General features: G+C 33.8%; 1 protein-coding gene across 1 annotated transcript; it reads right to left on the bottom strand.

Moving 5' to 3' along the window:
* Positions 1-814: 814 nt before the first annotated feature.
* On the bottom strand, positions 815-15,660 carry LOC114260877 (uncharacterized). The gene is made up of 4 exons (XM_082876341.1): positions 15,656-15,660; positions 13,014-13,148; positions 3,214-3,342; positions 815-1,127 (listed from the first exon to the last, which is right to left on the bottom strand). Exons 1-4 carry the CDS (start codon positions 15,658-15,660, stop codon positions 1,013-1,015), a joined length of 384 nt encoding a protein of 127 aa, XP_082732467.1. The 3' UTR covers positions 815-1,012.
* Between the last annotated feature and the right edge of the window lie 1,876 nt (positions 15,661-17,536).

Genomic DNA, 17,536 nt, shown 5'->3' on the forward strand with positions numbered 1-17,536 from the left:
AAATATACATAACATGTCTAAAATACTCATTTTCATTAAGTTTAATGACTAAAATATTTATTTTCTGTCAATTTTACTTAAAAATAGACCAACGGTTTAAATTGAAAATAAATATTAAAAAAAATTAAAATTGATAAAATTAAAAACTCATAGTTTATTTTGTTATAATTGTTAAATCTTGGGGTTTTTTTTTTTTTTTTTTGTGGTTGTAATTTACTCTTAATTTTTCAATTTGTTTCATTATCACTTTTGTCATAATAATAAATTATTTTAGAATACACATGTATTATATACAAGTTATATTACCACAAATATCATAACTAAATTTGCTATCAGTCATAACTAAAAAAAAATTAGACATAACCAAACACCATCTAAGGTATAAACAAAATAAGAATTGCACATTTAATGATTATCAATAAAAGTATATCTAATATTAAAATTACTAAACTAACCCTCCACTACTAAAAAAAAGCATGTTTTGCAACCGTTATAAGCCATCGCAAATAATAGAAATACAATTGCAAAAAACTTTTTGCAACAGCTCATGCAACAACAAATGGGAGTCACAAATGTTGGAGTGGCAAATACTTTTTGCAACCGCAAAACAACAGTCGCAAACTATTTGTAACCGCCTAATCTACTTATAGCAACTGATGTTTTGTCGTCGCAAAGTAAAAAAAATAAAACACCTACAATGTATTAGCGACCATCGTTACCATCGCCAAAATAATAAAAAAAATGCCTACAATGTTTTAACAGCTTATATTCTCATATATATTCAAATATTATATACAATAAATGTAAAGAGATATTTACAAAAATTTTAACATTCATGCATTCTTTTCCATCTCTTCCTTTAATAAAATTCCCGTTACATTACAATAACAAAGTTCCTAAAAGAATCTTGCAAAGATTTTCCACCTATTGCAATTACAAAAAAAACATTTGAGGTTAAAGTAGTTCTGATTCCAAGAATCCTTGCAATTACCACCCAAATTCACATTAAAAACTAGTATATGGAAACAAGAAAAAGGCCACTTCTGTACAGTCTTGTTACAGAGTCTTGAAGAATATAGGTTGTCCTGAAAGAATTCCTGTCAGTCTTGTTGCCACCATTGCTCCCTCTGTCAGGAGAACATCGGAAACAAATCATCAACCTCTAATATTGAAACTACAAGTTCGAGCAAAAAGAGGCATGAATTTGATTATTGAACACTAGTAAGACAAAAACCAACACAATATCAAACTTTCTCAGCTAGCACTGTACAGCCAATATAAATGACACATTGAAAATAACTTGACAGGTTCACTGAGTGTGGGTGATCAGTAGAGGTCCATTGGCTCTCAAGCACAAGTCAGCACTAAGAGATTCATCAAATATAAAACAGACAACTAATGATTAGTAAATAGTATGTATTTAAAGTCAATTCAAGCATGGAAATAAAAAAAATTGATAATACTTGATAAAATGATCATTCATCAAATAGTCCACAAGAATGGCGTTGTGCATAGAAATCCTTTTCATAACATTTCCAGCTAAAAAAAGTTCAAAAATGATCCGGACCCCCTTTTCCCCCCCACCCCCACGACCCCCTCTTGGATTGATTGGCCAGATTTTTTTTTTTTTTTTTTCTCCTCCAATCACCAACCCCCACGTGTGTGGGGGGTGGTGGGGGTTGGTGATTGAGGGGGTCTCAATCACATCTCAAAAAAGTTTGATGTCAACTTGAGTCCACAAAAGCACAGGACCAAACCACCAAAAGTTCCTAATACTAACAAACTAGTTGAAAATTTCATAATAATATGCAACATTCGAAACTTCGCCACACCATCAATCTACAAGATCACAAGAAGCACGTATTATCATGTGATTACCAGCCACACCATCTGTGCATGAAAAATGACATAGAGAGAGAGAGAGAGAGAGAGAGAGAGAGAGAGAAACTATGCCACTCTTTCTTTTTTTATTCATGTATATATATATATATTTTTAATCATGGGTCCTTGTGAATATTGACTTGATATTGTGTAAGAACATCACACCAGATGATGGTGCAATTATCAGTCTCATCACTTGTAGGAAGAGGGATTGAAAGCTTTTTCATGTCCTTGTCAACACCCTAAAGCAAACTCACCTCCTTTTGGATCAAGAGAGTCCCCAAATATAAAAATAAGAACTAAGATAACAAGAAATCTATTACATGAATATTGCACAGGCCACAACAATTATGCAAAATAAGAAAAAATTACTCACAATGCATGAGAGTATTTGGTTAGGAGGGTACCACAATAGACTTATTTATTATGTTGATCAGTGGTTACCTGTCTTGCTCCAAAAACCCAAAAGCATAAGCATAACAATTTTAAAATTCTCAAAGTCAAAACTCAAAAGCATAAGTAACTATCAATCATATATTAGAAATGCTACATCAACTTGCTAAGTAAAGCTTACCTTGCTGATAAAAGTTGAGGCATTAACTATTCAAGCCTATTTGGTTGTTTTTTGAGTGATAACGCCCCAGGAGTTGATCAAAAGACACGGAAGGAACCAAAACAGCCTTAGAAATGCCTTCAATATCATCACCATTACAGGATAAATAATAAAAAAAAATCTCCATGAGGTAGCAGTGAATGTATGAAGCTAAAGACATAAAAATATAGAAAGGCACAATGAATTTATCTTAATGTTTGTTCTTCATTACACAATTCATGGTTCTCAAACAAACTGAAATGAGGAGATGACATTTAATGCTATAATGCTCTGTTCAATGGTTCTCATTCCACTCAAAATTACTCCTTCAACTGTGTTTAATTTCATACAAAAACAAGGGCCAAACTTTTTTTTTTTTTTTTTTTTTCTTTTTCCTTACAGAACTGGAAAAATGCTTTAAAATTAGTTTAGGTTTTGATAGAATTCTGAAAATTCATCATTTGTATATTACTGCAACAAAGCACGAGTAGCACCCTGAGCAACACTCAAAGTAAAATAGATTTCAAGCAAGAAAACTAATCCTGATTAATAATGCTATAATTGGGCACTTGAGATTCCATCATGTAATCAATGAAGTGAATCCATGAAATCTTTATCAAAAAATTAACCATTCTGTGAAGAAAGAACCTTTCCACAATTTTATATTCATACCAAATTGACATTAACACTCAGAATATAAAAAGTTACTAGTCAACAAAGTTTAGTATTATAAAAACTACCTAATAGACTGAGCATAGAGTTTCCAATCAGAACTCAGAAGCTCTCTCTTCAAATCCATGTATTGTCCAGCACTGTGCTTGTGCTTGGCCTTTGTGTGAGATCCCAAAGCATTTTCCAAGTTAAATGACCTGCAAAAAAATTTGGAGGGAAAATTGAGATACTATAGCAGTATTAGTTGTTGCTTTTTCTTTCTATTACTTCAATGCATAAGAGATAACCCTCTAGGACTCAACACAAAAGATAAATTATAACAAACATGTAGCCCATAAAAACTGAAATGGTCCCAAAACCTCGACTAAAAAGTAAACATATAGGTGACACAAAATCAAACTATTGCAAACAAAAACATAAGATCAATTTATTATTAAAAATTAAATTAAATTAAAAAAAAACAAAACAAAACAAAAGTCCTGCCAATTAAGAATTTAAAACTACCATCACAAAGGAAAAACAACAAAATTAAAAACCAAGATTGACATGGGAAGAGAGAAATTAAACTGTATGAGCAGAGCATGAGAGGAAAAAGGAATATGGGGCATAGTAAGTATGGCTTGTATAGTGCTTGTTGGACTCAATTAAGTGCCAAAATAATTAAGAGCACACCAAGAGAAATAGTTAAACCAGTATTACAGTGAGTGGTATGAAAGATTGCTGAACGACACGATGATCATAAAGCCATACAACTGCATAAAATGAATGGAGCTGCTGAACAAAACTTTGTAGTGAATTGAGCTGTTTGATTCCCCCCCCCCCCCCCCCCCCCCCCAAAAAAAAAAAAAAATGATGTCACACAAAGATATGTTAGTATATTGATAAAGGAAGTGAAACACATAAGCACATGTTCAAGCATTTAGACTGTAAACATTATAATACCAGAAACAGCAAAGAGAGAAATAAAGGCTTGGAACTGAAGTTATTGAAATTTGAAATCCAAATATGGAAGAGAGAGAGAGAGAGAGATATTCAAATTCAAAACCATAGGCATCTTTACATAGACCCTAATCAGTTCCTTTAACAAAACACGAAACAAATCATACGAATGAAATCAGTCTATGAAACCAAATGAATCAATGTTAGACCATCATATGAATCGAAATCAACACGTCATTCAGAGATCAACCATCAAAATCATATCTATGAGCTGAGAAATTGAAGCAAATCGTAGAAAGTACTCACAAACCATGGAGATCACAGATCAACCAGCAAAACACAACAACTCAAACTGCATCTACATAAACATAAATGCATGTATATATATGTATATACAACGTATATAAACCCGGAAAATGAACCCTAACGAAGCAAAATGGACTAGAAAATAGTTCAAAGAACTCACCATGGTGGAGATGGAAAAGATTGGGGTGATTGAACAGAGTTAGAGAGAGAAAATTTAGGGAAATGGTGATATGTAGTCAGAGATCTATGGTCAAAATCGCTCCTATGATCAGGGGCAATTGAACAAGGTTAGAGAGAGCAAGAGAGACGGAGACACCTCTGTTTGTAAATAGTCGTGAAAGGAATTAGGGCATAGGTATAAGAAGAGGGAAAAATAAATAAAAGAAAAGATTAGTCTCTCTTGCAAATATTATTTTTTGCGACAGTCAAACAGTTGGTCGCAAAAAAATTAGTTGCAAAAAATTACTTTCCTAGTAGTGCTCCCATTAATGCCGTTAGTCATCGAAAGGTCAGTACAATTTCAAAAAAAGAAGAGAAGGCCAATGTAATTTTCAGAAACCTCAAAGGGTACTGACTGTAATTTACCCATTGTTTTAAGTAAAAATTCATTAAACTAATTTGATAAAGTTAATAAATTTTTATGTGATAGAAAACTTATTTAATACTGACTAAATTTATAAATACTTATGCATAAGTATTGATATACACTCTTACAACCTCACTACTATCGCTACCACTGCCACTACTATCAGTGCACCATCACAATCATGAATAACATTACACCATCGTGCCACTCCATTTTTACCTTTACAATATTACAGCTCCACCATCACTACAATCACAATCCCTTTACTTCTGTAACACCCTCAAAAAATAAACCCATTAACAAGGTTTTGAAAAGCGGTTGCAGTCGGCGTAACGGTGGCGGTGACGCGGTTGCGGTTGCGGGGTGTAAAGGCCGTAGTGTAACGGTTGCGGTAACCGGAACCGTGAATTTTTTTATTTTCCGCACAATTTGAAAAAAACTTACCGGTACGCATATTTTTTTTCCATGATCATATTTATTAGGTTAAAAAAAATATTGATCAATTTTTGTAAATTTTTAAGTATGATCCAATATATTTCATATTTTTAAATCACTATAAATTGAATTTTTATATTTTATTTTAATAGTTAATAACTTTATATTATACAAAAAATCAATCACTAACTATTATATATAAGATAAACAATGACAAAAGTAAGAGAATAAATAAAAGCCTAAATATATATATATATATATACATATTTTAACCAAGCCAAATAGATAATGACCACACTTATTATTATTATTATTTTCAAATAATATATAGATAGGCACATACAAACAAAATAGTTTAGTGATAGCAGCTGAATAGAATAGCATAGGTCTTACAACTTCAACAAATCAATAGCATATTCTTCATCTTCCCTCTTCTCTCACTATCTCTTACTCCTCCGTTTTCTCTCTTTATCTTCCCTCTTCTCTCTATCCCTCTTCCCCCATTTTCAACTTTTTTTTGTGTGTTTTTTTCGAAAGAAACAGTTTGGAACCATTACGTAACGGTGCGTAACAGGCCGTTACGGCACCGTTACGACCGCTACGGCAGCCATTACGGCTGACACACCTGTGAATCTCAATCACACTGCAAAAGCGGCCGTAACGGGTGGCAGTAACCGCCAAAACCGTTACATAACGGTGTTACGTAACGGTTGCGGCTGCTTTTTAAAACCTTGCCCATTAATTATATATATCATCAGCATGCAATGTTAGAGAGGAAACATTTCATTATAATATTCATCAGAGTCTTACTAAATAAAAGCATTACATGTAACCTCAAATTAAATGCCCTACAGGCTTACATCTTTCCAAGCCAACACTTGGACAACAAAAGTATGAGTTCTAACTCAAATCCAAATAAAGCCCTAGGCTTGAGTGTTTACATGTACTAACAAATAAAAACAAACAACTGAAAATAGTCTTCAAAATTCAAGTCCCTTCCAAGCTAAGTCCTTGGAGGTAGCTTATCACCTGAACCTGAAAATGATGTTCCCATATAGGGTGAGCCACAGCCCAGTAGAAATATACTAAACCAAATATAAGCATTGATTAAAGCAATAGCATTCAATAGATGGTTAACCAAGATAATCAATTACATCATTATACAGTTTCATGACATTAATGTCTAAGACACGTTTTACTTTCCAACATTATCAATATGACTCAGAACCTGGCCAAACTTACAACAGTGAACTATATATATATCAAATTCACATTCTTCCAATGTCAACAAACAAATGAGACTCAAGCTCAAATCAAAACATTTCATACTTCCAGTTTGATACACATTTTAGTACTGTATCAATAAAAACACTTCAATATAAATAAGCACACATAAAAGTGATGCTAATGGAGTCCATCCCCTATCTCCTCCCAAACAAAATTCGATTTAGAGGTTCATCCCTTATCTTCCCCTAAACCGTGGAGTACATCCCCTATCTCCTCCCACACAAAACAATGTATGTAAACACATAACATATAACACACAATCAATACACATAATGTCTGTATTAATTCAGCAGTCAAAATGAATGACTCAACCAATGTGATTAGTTTCAGTTATCCCTAATCCACATGCAATGTCTACAACAATCACGACTATCCTCCACCGATAGCCCAAAACAGTTATTTCTAGATTTGGAAATAAATATATCAACAATTCAATAGGCGAGTGATTTAAATTATCCAACTACACCATTTAATCAATGAATTCCTCGATTTCATGAATTTAACCAAATTCCCCAATTCCCTTGAATTAATTATACAAATTAATTAATTAATACAACTAGGGTTTTTCCCAAAATTATCAAAGTAACCCCAACATATCAATATACCAAAACTTAGAACAAAACCTATAAAATGGAGTAGGAAATCCCTACCTCGAAGAAAACAATCCAAATGGAGAAGACAGAGATGAATACCCAAATACCAAAGTGCTCCAAATCGCCAAATGTTCAGATTAAATGAAAGCCCTCGACTCCCTCTATCTTTTTAATAAAGCAACTAGGGTAGAAACACACTCTAAATAGATCAAACCTAAGAGAGAAGGTGAGTAGGGAGAGAGAGAAGTCGGACCTAGGGTTTGGAATCAAAAAGAAGATGAAAAAGACTGATCAAAACCCGCTGCTGCATATATAAACTGGACAGGCTCGCTCGAGCGAATACATGGTCGCTCGAGCGACCAGACACAAGAAAACCTCGCTCGATCGAAGAAAAGCTCGCTCGAGCCAAGAATGCAATGCTTCAGGTCTGCAACCCTGGAGCACGCTCGAGCGACAGAATGCTCGCTCAAGCAAGGAACTCGAAAACATACACCTCTCTCGCTCGAGCGAATATGCACTGCCCTCAGGTCTATACCAGACGCAATCGCTCGCTCGAGCGAAGAAAATCTGGATCGAGCCAGAAGACCCAAAAATACAAACCTCGCTCGAGTGACCAAACCCTGGCTCGAGCGACCAACCAAAAAACTGGACAGCAACACTTGGTTTACGAACCCAACCATCCTGAAACAAACCTGCCCAACACATCCTATAACTCCTAATGAAAAAAATAAAGGACGACAACAACAATTATTCAATGACAGAATAATCGGAACCTAAGTCCGGATACTATAATCAAATGGGAAAAGACCGGGGTCGCTATAACTTCCATCACCATTACCATTGGGGTTCCATTAACTTTTATAGACATGGTCACCACAAGTTTATGTTTCATAAGTTCTTTTTAGAAAAAATTACTTTTGTATACATATATATTTTTTATTTAGTAGATTTTTTTCCAATAATTTCACTTTTTTTTTAAAATTTAAAAATGTATTTAAATTAAGTGAATCTAAAAATTAAAAAATTCACTAAACATAAAAAACAAAAATACAACAACTATATTTAAAAAATGTTAACAAAAGAGTGATTTAAAATTTTCAAACACTAACTCTCTAACGGCAAGAGAAATAAAAAATAGAAAATTATTTATAGATATTTACGATATATTTCTTATCCTAACTAGCAGGGGCAACTCCACCTGGTTAGGTGATAAAAATTCTTAAAGATAAATTTATATATATTATCAATATTTTGTTTAATATCTTACTAAAAATTAAAGAACCCATCAAATAATGATAAATACTCATTAGAGACCTATAGTTTGAGAAGTTTAAAACACTTTGTTTGATTAATTATTTTTAAAAATAGTTTTTGAGTATTTTGTTTTTTGTATTTTTTTATTAATTTTATACACTTTTTTTTTACCTTTCAGATCTAGGTAATGAATATATTTAAAAATTAAAATATTTGTGAAAACATATTTAAAAATTCATTAAACATAAAAAAATTATAAAAATTCAGTATATTTTCTTCTTCTTGTTTGTGTTTATTGAATTTTAAAAAATTACAAATATTTTACTTTTTAAATACATTTAAGTTAGGTGCATATATACAAAAATAAAAATAAATTACTAAAATATGAAGAAAAAAAATTGAAGGCAAAAAAACATAAAAAAATAAAAACTTAAACAACTTTTGAAATTTCAAAACCAAACAGAATGAATATTACTTGATTTGAAAGTTTTTTTTTTTCCTTAATAGAATTTATGGTGCTAAAGCTTCTAGAGTGATCCCGTCGATAAAAATTTCTAGTCATCATTGGTAACTAGTAAGTATTGAATGTAACAGTGATATCAAGTGATGGTATCATTGTTTAATGAGCAATCTTGATTTGCAGTAGGCATCACAATATTATTGAGTCAATAGGAGACGAAGGCTATCCATTTAATCTCATTAGCGATTTTTTATTGGCTTATTTTTTTTTAAACATGAAATAAAAGATACAAGAAAATGAAATGTACAGAAAGAGATTTAGAGAGTACAAGCTCCATTAATGGTGTTATTCGCATCTACACAACTAATCCCTCGGCCTCACAAATTTTTTTAAATTAAATAGAATATAACAACAAACAAAATAAACACAATACCTAAATAGATTTTAACTACACAACACTAAAAAGCTTGAATCCCCAGAAAATTCTAACATCCACACCAAACTGCCTCCCACTCTGTTAGGTTTTTATTCTTGGCAACCCCGTTTGACAAAACTCCTTTCAGATGTATTTTTTTTCGCTCTTTTATGTCAGTGAGGCTATGAGTGTTTAGATGCGAATCCAACCCGAATTGTGCTTTTTCAGAGAAGTTTGTGTTGATAATGCTTTCAAGATTGCCACTTCGCTGATTATGACGGGAATCGAGCTGCCCGGTCAGCTCGCGGGGGTCCAGGGGGCAGCGCCCCTTGGCGGGTCCGGGGCAGCGCCACGGCGGGGTTGAGGGGCAGCGCCCCCGAAGCAAAATGCAAAAATGCATTAAAAGTTGCCTATCCGATCATGTTATATTTTTCCAGTTTTTCCATTTTTGGCCTTCCCGCTCGAGCGGGGAAAGTGACGCTCGAGCGGGGATTGGAAGTTCTCAGCATCTCTGCAGTCGCCTGTAAAAATACTGGAATGTGTGATTTTACGCTCGAGCGGATTCTCCTACGCTCGAGCACATCTCAGTTTGTTCGCACGCAGTTTTTGGTCAGTCCGCTCGAGCGGGCTGTGTTGAGCTCGAGCGGAGATCGCGGGACAGATTCTATAAATTCGCGTGTTGGGTCAGATTTTAGGATAACTGCTCCAGATCTTCTTTTTGGTTTCTAGGGTTTATATCTGGGGATACTTTGGGAGTTTTCTTTGATGTTTTTATTGAGTATTCAACTCATGATCTAAAGAGAGTACATCAAAGGTTTGTTTGTTATACACAAAAGAGAGAGTTATTCTTCAGTTGTGGATTCTGAAGAATTCGAGCCTGAAGCTTTGGTGGAATCCGGAGTGGCTCATCAGAAAGACAATTCCGTGGTGAAGATGGGGTTGGAAGAGGCACATAAAGGTTGGTTCAATTAGGCGTTGTGGATTCGCTAGGTAATTGAGAGTATACCTGTGTAATTCCTTTAATTCTTCTTAGTGGATTGTCTTGTGGCTGTTGCCCGTGGTTTTTTGATCACAGTTGGAGGTGTCCAATTGTGGTTTTTTCCACGTTAAATCGTTGTGTCTCTTTGTCTTGATTGTTTGATTGTTTGATTGGGATTGTTATATTCTGCTTAAAATTGATACATAATCACAAATCAACATCTAGGGGATTTCTAGATTTTTCACACTCCAAACCCATTTCTCCGAGAACAATGTTAGGTGCACAAAGGGTTTGGTGGAGAATGCACAATCATCTCACATGAGGATAGAGCCCACATGTGAGATCCATATGGGACATACCCTTATGTGAGAGGGTTGTGCATTTTGCACCAAACCCTGTGCCCTTAGCATTTCTGATTTCACAAACGCACATCCCAAAACACTACTCTGTCACCACGCCTAACTGTCATGCATACATTGGCCGAAAAAATCACGCCTGACCACCATCCATTGCTTGTCGAAAAATAACACGCCCAGCCACCATCAATTGCTTGTTGGAAAATAACACGCCCGACCACCATCCATTGCTTGTTGGAAAATATAACAGTCACCATCCGTTGCCGAACCACTGCCATTGCCTCCCAAACCAGTTGCTCCACCTCCATATCACCGTCATTGCACCTAATTGCCAACGTCACTGCAAACACCCACTATAACAAACACCTCCAATACCGCGAGCACGCAACCCCTCGCAACTCCACCAATGGAACACCCCCCAATGAAAACTCTACTTTGCCGCGTTGAAGTGACTCCAACTCCTCCCCTATACCACCCCAAAGTTGCTGAACACCCATACAACACCCAAAAACTGGCACCCATAACTCTAACCCACCGAAAAAGCGTCCATAAACGAGCATCCACACCACCGAAAGTAGTGACCCCAAAAAAAGCTTGCAATCGAACACCCATCAAACACCAAAACCGCTAAATATTTGAAACCACCCATGGAGCATCCAAACCAAAAGATCAACCGCCCATAAACCAACCCAAAAATCAAAACAGCAGCACCCTACTCAAATCTAAAAAACTAGATCCGGTGAGAAAGCGCGGGAGAGAGCCTATAGGGATTTAAGTTTATTTAAAATGAGAGAGCCTTATGATGTCATCATTACATTGAATATTTTTTCCTCTAATAGGATATAGATCTCTATTTGGTGGGGTCTTTTAATTTTTCAACATAATCAAATTATATTAAATAAAATATTAATAATATAAATAATTATTTTTACTGAATTTTTGATAGCTTGATGGGGCATGGGCGCCCATCAAAGCACACACAGCGTCGCCCCTGCCAAAACCTCCACTACCACCATCACAATCTCACCATCACATGAATTGGAGATGGTTCTAATGCCATGTATCCTATCATAATATTGGCAGCCACCGACACTGTGAAGACCCAAGATCATTTTTCTACAAGTCAGCAAAATTAATTAACTAATCAATTGCACATCTAAAATTTTGCAAAAGCATCGATTAATTACTTGATTGGAAGAATTAGCCACTCTATTCAATTGTCCAATTGATTGGATGGCTTCGCCAACACTAATCCATTCACCTATCGATTGGAAGGTTTGTCCACCACCACTCAATTGTGCAATTGATTGGATGGATTGGCCAACACTAGTCAATTGTTCAATAAAAATTATAAACAATCATGGTATAATGCCTCCTAATTTTCTAAAACAAAGAAAAAATCTAATTACTATTTTCCTTTATCCATTATCTTAGGGAGCAAATTATTCATTAAACAAACAATAGCTACTAATGAAGACAGATTGAAGAGACTCAATTTTCTAAAATATAATCAGTTATATTCTGTTACCAACATTCCACGAATACTCTTCATATGGTTTCAAACTAGAAACAAATTGGGAGTAACAAAAATAAATAAATAATAGAATGAAAATCATGGCATTGACATTTTACCCAAATACATATACCATCATAGTTTGTAGCAAACACTTAATCTATCCCCAACTTAAACTAATTACCCAATCCAATCATTGAACCCCAGAAGTTTAAGCAATGTGAAAACTTCAATATGATGAGAGATTCACAAAATTTTATCAATTTTGTAATTTAACTAATTTATCCAAATTTTACCTTCTTTTTTTTTTTTTAAACATTTTTATCAACAAAATTTTTTTTATTAATGAAGCAATATACACAAAGATACATATAGACATCGATAAAGGAAGGAAAATGCTAGAGCATCTCACCCTTTTCTTGGTCTACTGAAGACAATTTCATTGAAAAACTAGATTGAGGTAACCAGCCAAAGATCAATGTGGATACATTCATAGAAACTACTACATTCATAGATTGAGCAAACCTGGCTGCTACAGCCACCTATTACAAGGTCCTCTAGTCTAAACAAAACAAGAGTTAAGAAAAGTCAGCAAATATATGACAATCAGCTAGCATAACCTCTGTTAAACACTGAACTCCCAATTGAAAAGCCCCAAATTTTGAAAGTGAAAAACCCTAAACCCTAATTTTGAAATTGAAAAGCCTCAAGTCAAAACTCAAAACCCTAATATCTGAACATGTACCTGAAATTGGGCAATGCGACGGAGAGATACGAGAGCTCCGGCCGGAGGGAGCGGTGAGACGGCTCCGTTTGCTTCGTTCGTGGGTCTTCATCGAATGGACGGAGAAGCGAAGACGAACGGAGCTGCAAAGGACTGCTCGAGCAAAGCAATGGCCGTCGCAAGCAAAGCAATGGCTGTCGCTCCGAAGGACTACTCTTCCCTCCGTCTTCTCTTCATGTTCTCCTCTTCGTCTTCGCTCTCTCTCTCTCTCTCGAACGCATCTCTCTCTGTAGGAGGGAATTAAATTAAAATTTTGGAGGGTTTCTTTCAAATGTTGAGAAGAAATTTGAATTTGGGACAAATTTTTGAAGTAAAAATTGGTCTTGATTTATATATTTTTTTAAGTTTTATTATTTATGTTTGTAATTTTACCTTTATTAAAGTTTAATTAATATTCTAAATGTAAAAATAAATTTAGAGAATTTTATGATTTTAATCAATAAATAATAATTAAAATCAATAAATAATAATTATATTTGAAAATAATTACTATTATGTTGTTAATAATTTATTATTTAATTATTAATAGTTCTTACAAATAGTAACAAATTTAATTAATATTAACATTAAAGTAATTTATCATTTTAAATTAATAATTTAATCAAATAATTATTTGAACTGTTATAGTTAATTAATAATTTTTTTAGTACCTTACTAACAGTCTTATTAACTAGACTTATTTACCTACAAGATTAATAAGGGTTCGTTTGGCAAAGGCTCATTGGGCTTTTTTGGCTCAATGAGCCATAAAAGACAGAATAGGCTCATGAGCCACAACAGACAAAACATCCCATCCAACCCCATAATCATTACATTCTTCTCTCACAAAAAAAGCCAAAAAAGTCAAAAAGCCAAAAAGCCAAAAGGCCTTCCCAAACTAAGTTTTTGAGCCCAGGCTCATATAGTCAAAAAAGTCAAAAAGCCAACCCACTTCCCAAACGGAGGCTAAATTTATCAAGAAGACTTAATGGGTAATAAGTCTCAAAAGTAAGACCTTTTGGTAATTTATCTTAATTTTTTTGTTTATTTGATAATTATAAAATAAAATTAAAACTCGATAATATTAACATTAAAGAAATTTCATATTAGTTGTGTGCTTAATCAATTGCAAGAGCTAAATGAATGTATAATCCTAACACTAATCTAGATCCATAACGAGCCTTTATTTATTTATTTTTTACCTTTCTCTTTATATCTCTTTCTCTGTATTTTATCGATGGAAAAATTAAAATTTGTAGAGAGTCAAAATGTTCAAAACATACTTTTCTCTCATTCAACTCGTGATTCTTCCGCAATTTTATGTCATTGTAAGCCTCTCTTCCGCCATACGAAAATGTACCACACCCCCTTGTATTATTTGACCTCCTTAAAGCTATCATGAAGTATCAATTTACTCATCTCGAAAATGATACAATTAAACCCTTCAATAAATATACTAATACATAAACTATAAGTTGTGAGAATAATGGTGTTGATAATGGTTGCTCTATGTCGCCATTAGATGAAAGGGCCAATTTGATAATATTCAAATTGTTAATCATGCCACGTATCTAATTAGATCAGATGGATAAACTATGTGTAAAGTGAAATGTCAAATTAGATGTGGTTATGATGTTTATTGTTAAATTTCACCTAAGTATTTACTCATTAGTCTGTCTTTGGCATTTAATTTTATAATTTTTACTCTTTTACTAGAAATTTCACTTTGCTAATAGTTAAATTTCATCCAAACATTAAGGCTAAATTTCATTATTTGAAGATAATGAAATTTCAATAGTTGAAAACGATGAAATAATTATTACCATTAAGTTTTAATTAAAAAAATATTAAAATTTTGGTAATTTAATATTTTAGAATTAATTAGACAACAAATTAATTAAAAATTGCTACTGTTTGCATAAATTATCTAATAGATCAGGAACACTACGTGTTCATGTGCCCGACTAATGAAATAACATACTTTTAGTTTGGATTTTTGAGAGTCCAAAATTAAAAAATCATTGGTAATGGTGGTAATGATTATGGAGGTGAATGATTGTAGTAGTAGAGGTGGTGGTTGAGAGGTGGTGACAATGATAATAGAAAATGTGATGCTGGTAGTGAAATGATGGTATGTTTTATGGCGACGTTGACAATAATAATGAAGATGGTGGTAATAGCAATGGTGGCTTGAGAATGGTGGTGGTGGCGACAGTGACGATAATGACGGTATCAACAATATTGGTGATTATTGTAGCGATTGTGAGGTTATAATGGTGTATGTTGATGCTTGTGCATGAATATTTATAAATTCAATTAGCATTAAATAATTATGTAATTTTATGTGAAAAATTCATCATAATTTAAATGACTTTTATATTACAAACTTAAAATTTAATGAAACAAATGGATTGGATAAAGGGTACCTTGCCTCTTACACCAACACCGTCGATTTCACCACCACCATCACCACTGTTACAACAATTGTCATGCCCATCACCATTTGAACCCCACTACTATCACTACTCTACCACCACCACAGTCACTCCCTACACCACCACCGCCATTGCTACCACCCTACCACCACATCCACCTTCACCCTGCCACCATGGCGACTAAAGTACCTCATCGTCTCATTGGTTGCCAAAGCCTTGCCAGCAATAGTCAATGGCGACCAAATTGACATTCATCACTAATTATCTTATATTCGGCTACTAAAACGAACTTAGTCGCCAAACATAACGTTTTGGTGAATGAAATATTTAATTGCCGAAAGTAATTAAATCAAAATAAAATTCTCTTTCAGCGACTAAAATATTTAGTTGCTAAAACATTTTAGTCGCTAATAATAATACATTTAGCGACCAAATAGTTTAGTCATTGTTAGTTTTCACGGCTAAACATTTTAGTCGCCAAAAGATTAAATATTTTCATTTCATGATATTTCACAACCAAACATTTTAGTCACCAAAGGATCCCATGTTCTTTCGTGACTAAAATATTTAGTCGGCAATAGTTTATTCTCTCATCTTGATTTATTTTGGCTACTAATTATTTGGTTGCCAAAAGTCTTTTGTTTCTTTTTTACTACTAAATATTTAGTCATGCAAAACCTTTGCTTGCATTTTTGGCTACCAAAATATTTAATCGTGAAAAACTTTATAATTTTTTTTATAATTAATTTCTTGACCACCTATATTTATTCTATTATTAGTGCAACTTGTACCTTGTATATAAATACAATAACCATTCCACAACATGCACACATTTCACTTTCAACCATCAAAAAAATTCATATTTGACATCAAATTATAAATGCAATAGAAATTCCATATAAACCAAGCATAATCCAACCTCAAAAATATAATTCCATACATAACAAAGGATTAAACAAAATTAATATATAAAGTTAATCTGTACCACCAAAAACTAATTTGTACCACGCCAAAAGGTAATCTGTACCATGCCAAAAAACTAATATGTACCACGCCAAAATGTAATCTGTACCATGCCAAAAACTTAATATGTACTACGTCAAAAGGAATATGTACCGCATCAAAAATTAATATGTACCACGTCAAAAGCTAAGTTGTACCACGCCATAAAACTAATGTGTGCGAACAATACTAATCCGTAGACTAAAAACAATGTCTTTCGTACTTGTCAAAAAAAGTCATATCCACAATTCCACGCCAAAAACCATCTGTACAAATAAAATTAATCATTAGTATTGACTAAATATTGACATATTTAAAATAAATAAATAAAAACATATAAAACTCGAATATAATTAATATTTTCAAATAAATCATTAGTTTTGCATACTCGAATTTATGTAAAAGAAAAATATGTAAAACTCGAACGCATATTTCATGCAACAAGTAATAATTGCACATAATTAATAATTATTTTTGCATAGTCGCCTTCCGAACTCCTTTTCTCGACTAAGTTTAAGGTGTTTTCGCCCCTAACTCCCCTCCTACGTGTCCTATTTACGTACCATCCATTCCTATAGGTCATATTTGGCTTGGAAAACCTACCAGTTATATCACAACATTCGTTGGGAGCTTGTTTTGTATTTTCGCCCCCCGAACACCTTTTTTCGACTAAGTTTAAGGCATTTACGTGCCCTATATTACGTACCGTCTGTTCCTACATGTCATATTTGGCACGGAGAAGCTGGCCGTTACATCACAACATTAGTTGGGGGCCTGTTTTGTATTTTTGGCCCTTGAATGCTTTTTTTGACTAAGTTTAAGGCATTTTCAACTCTAACTCCCATCCTACATGTCTTATTTACGTACCGTATGTTCCTACGATCATATTTAGCACAGGGAACCTGTCGGTTACATCGCAACATTGGTTGGGGGTCTGTTTCTCATTTTCGCCCCCCGAACGCCTTTTTTCGACTAAGTTTAAGGCATTTTTGACTCTAACTTCCAGCCTACATGTCCTACTTACTTACCGTCTGTTCCTACAAGTCATATTTGGCACGGGGAAGCTAG

The sequence above is a fragment of the Camellia sinensis genome, chromosome 6 (assembly GCF_055761805.1).
Source record: "Camellia sinensis isolate YWXY chromosome 6, ASM5576180v1, whole genome shotgun sequence".
Lineage (NCBI taxonomy): Eukaryota > Viridiplantae > Streptophyta > Magnoliopsida > Ericales > Theaceae > Camellia > Camellia sinensis.

Excerpts from the sequence above, each read along its gene's own strand:
- LOC114260877 (XM_082876341.1), bottom strand. Across the intron at positions 3,343-13,013 it reads GTCGCATTGCCCAATTTCAG|GTCATTTAACTTGGAAAATG; the intron begins GTACATGTTCAG and ends ATTTTTTTGCAG. Across the intron at positions 1,128-3,213 it reads CTCTATGCTCAGTCTATTAG|AGGGAGCAATGGTGGCAACA; the intron begins GTAGTTTTTATA and ends TTCTCCTGACAG.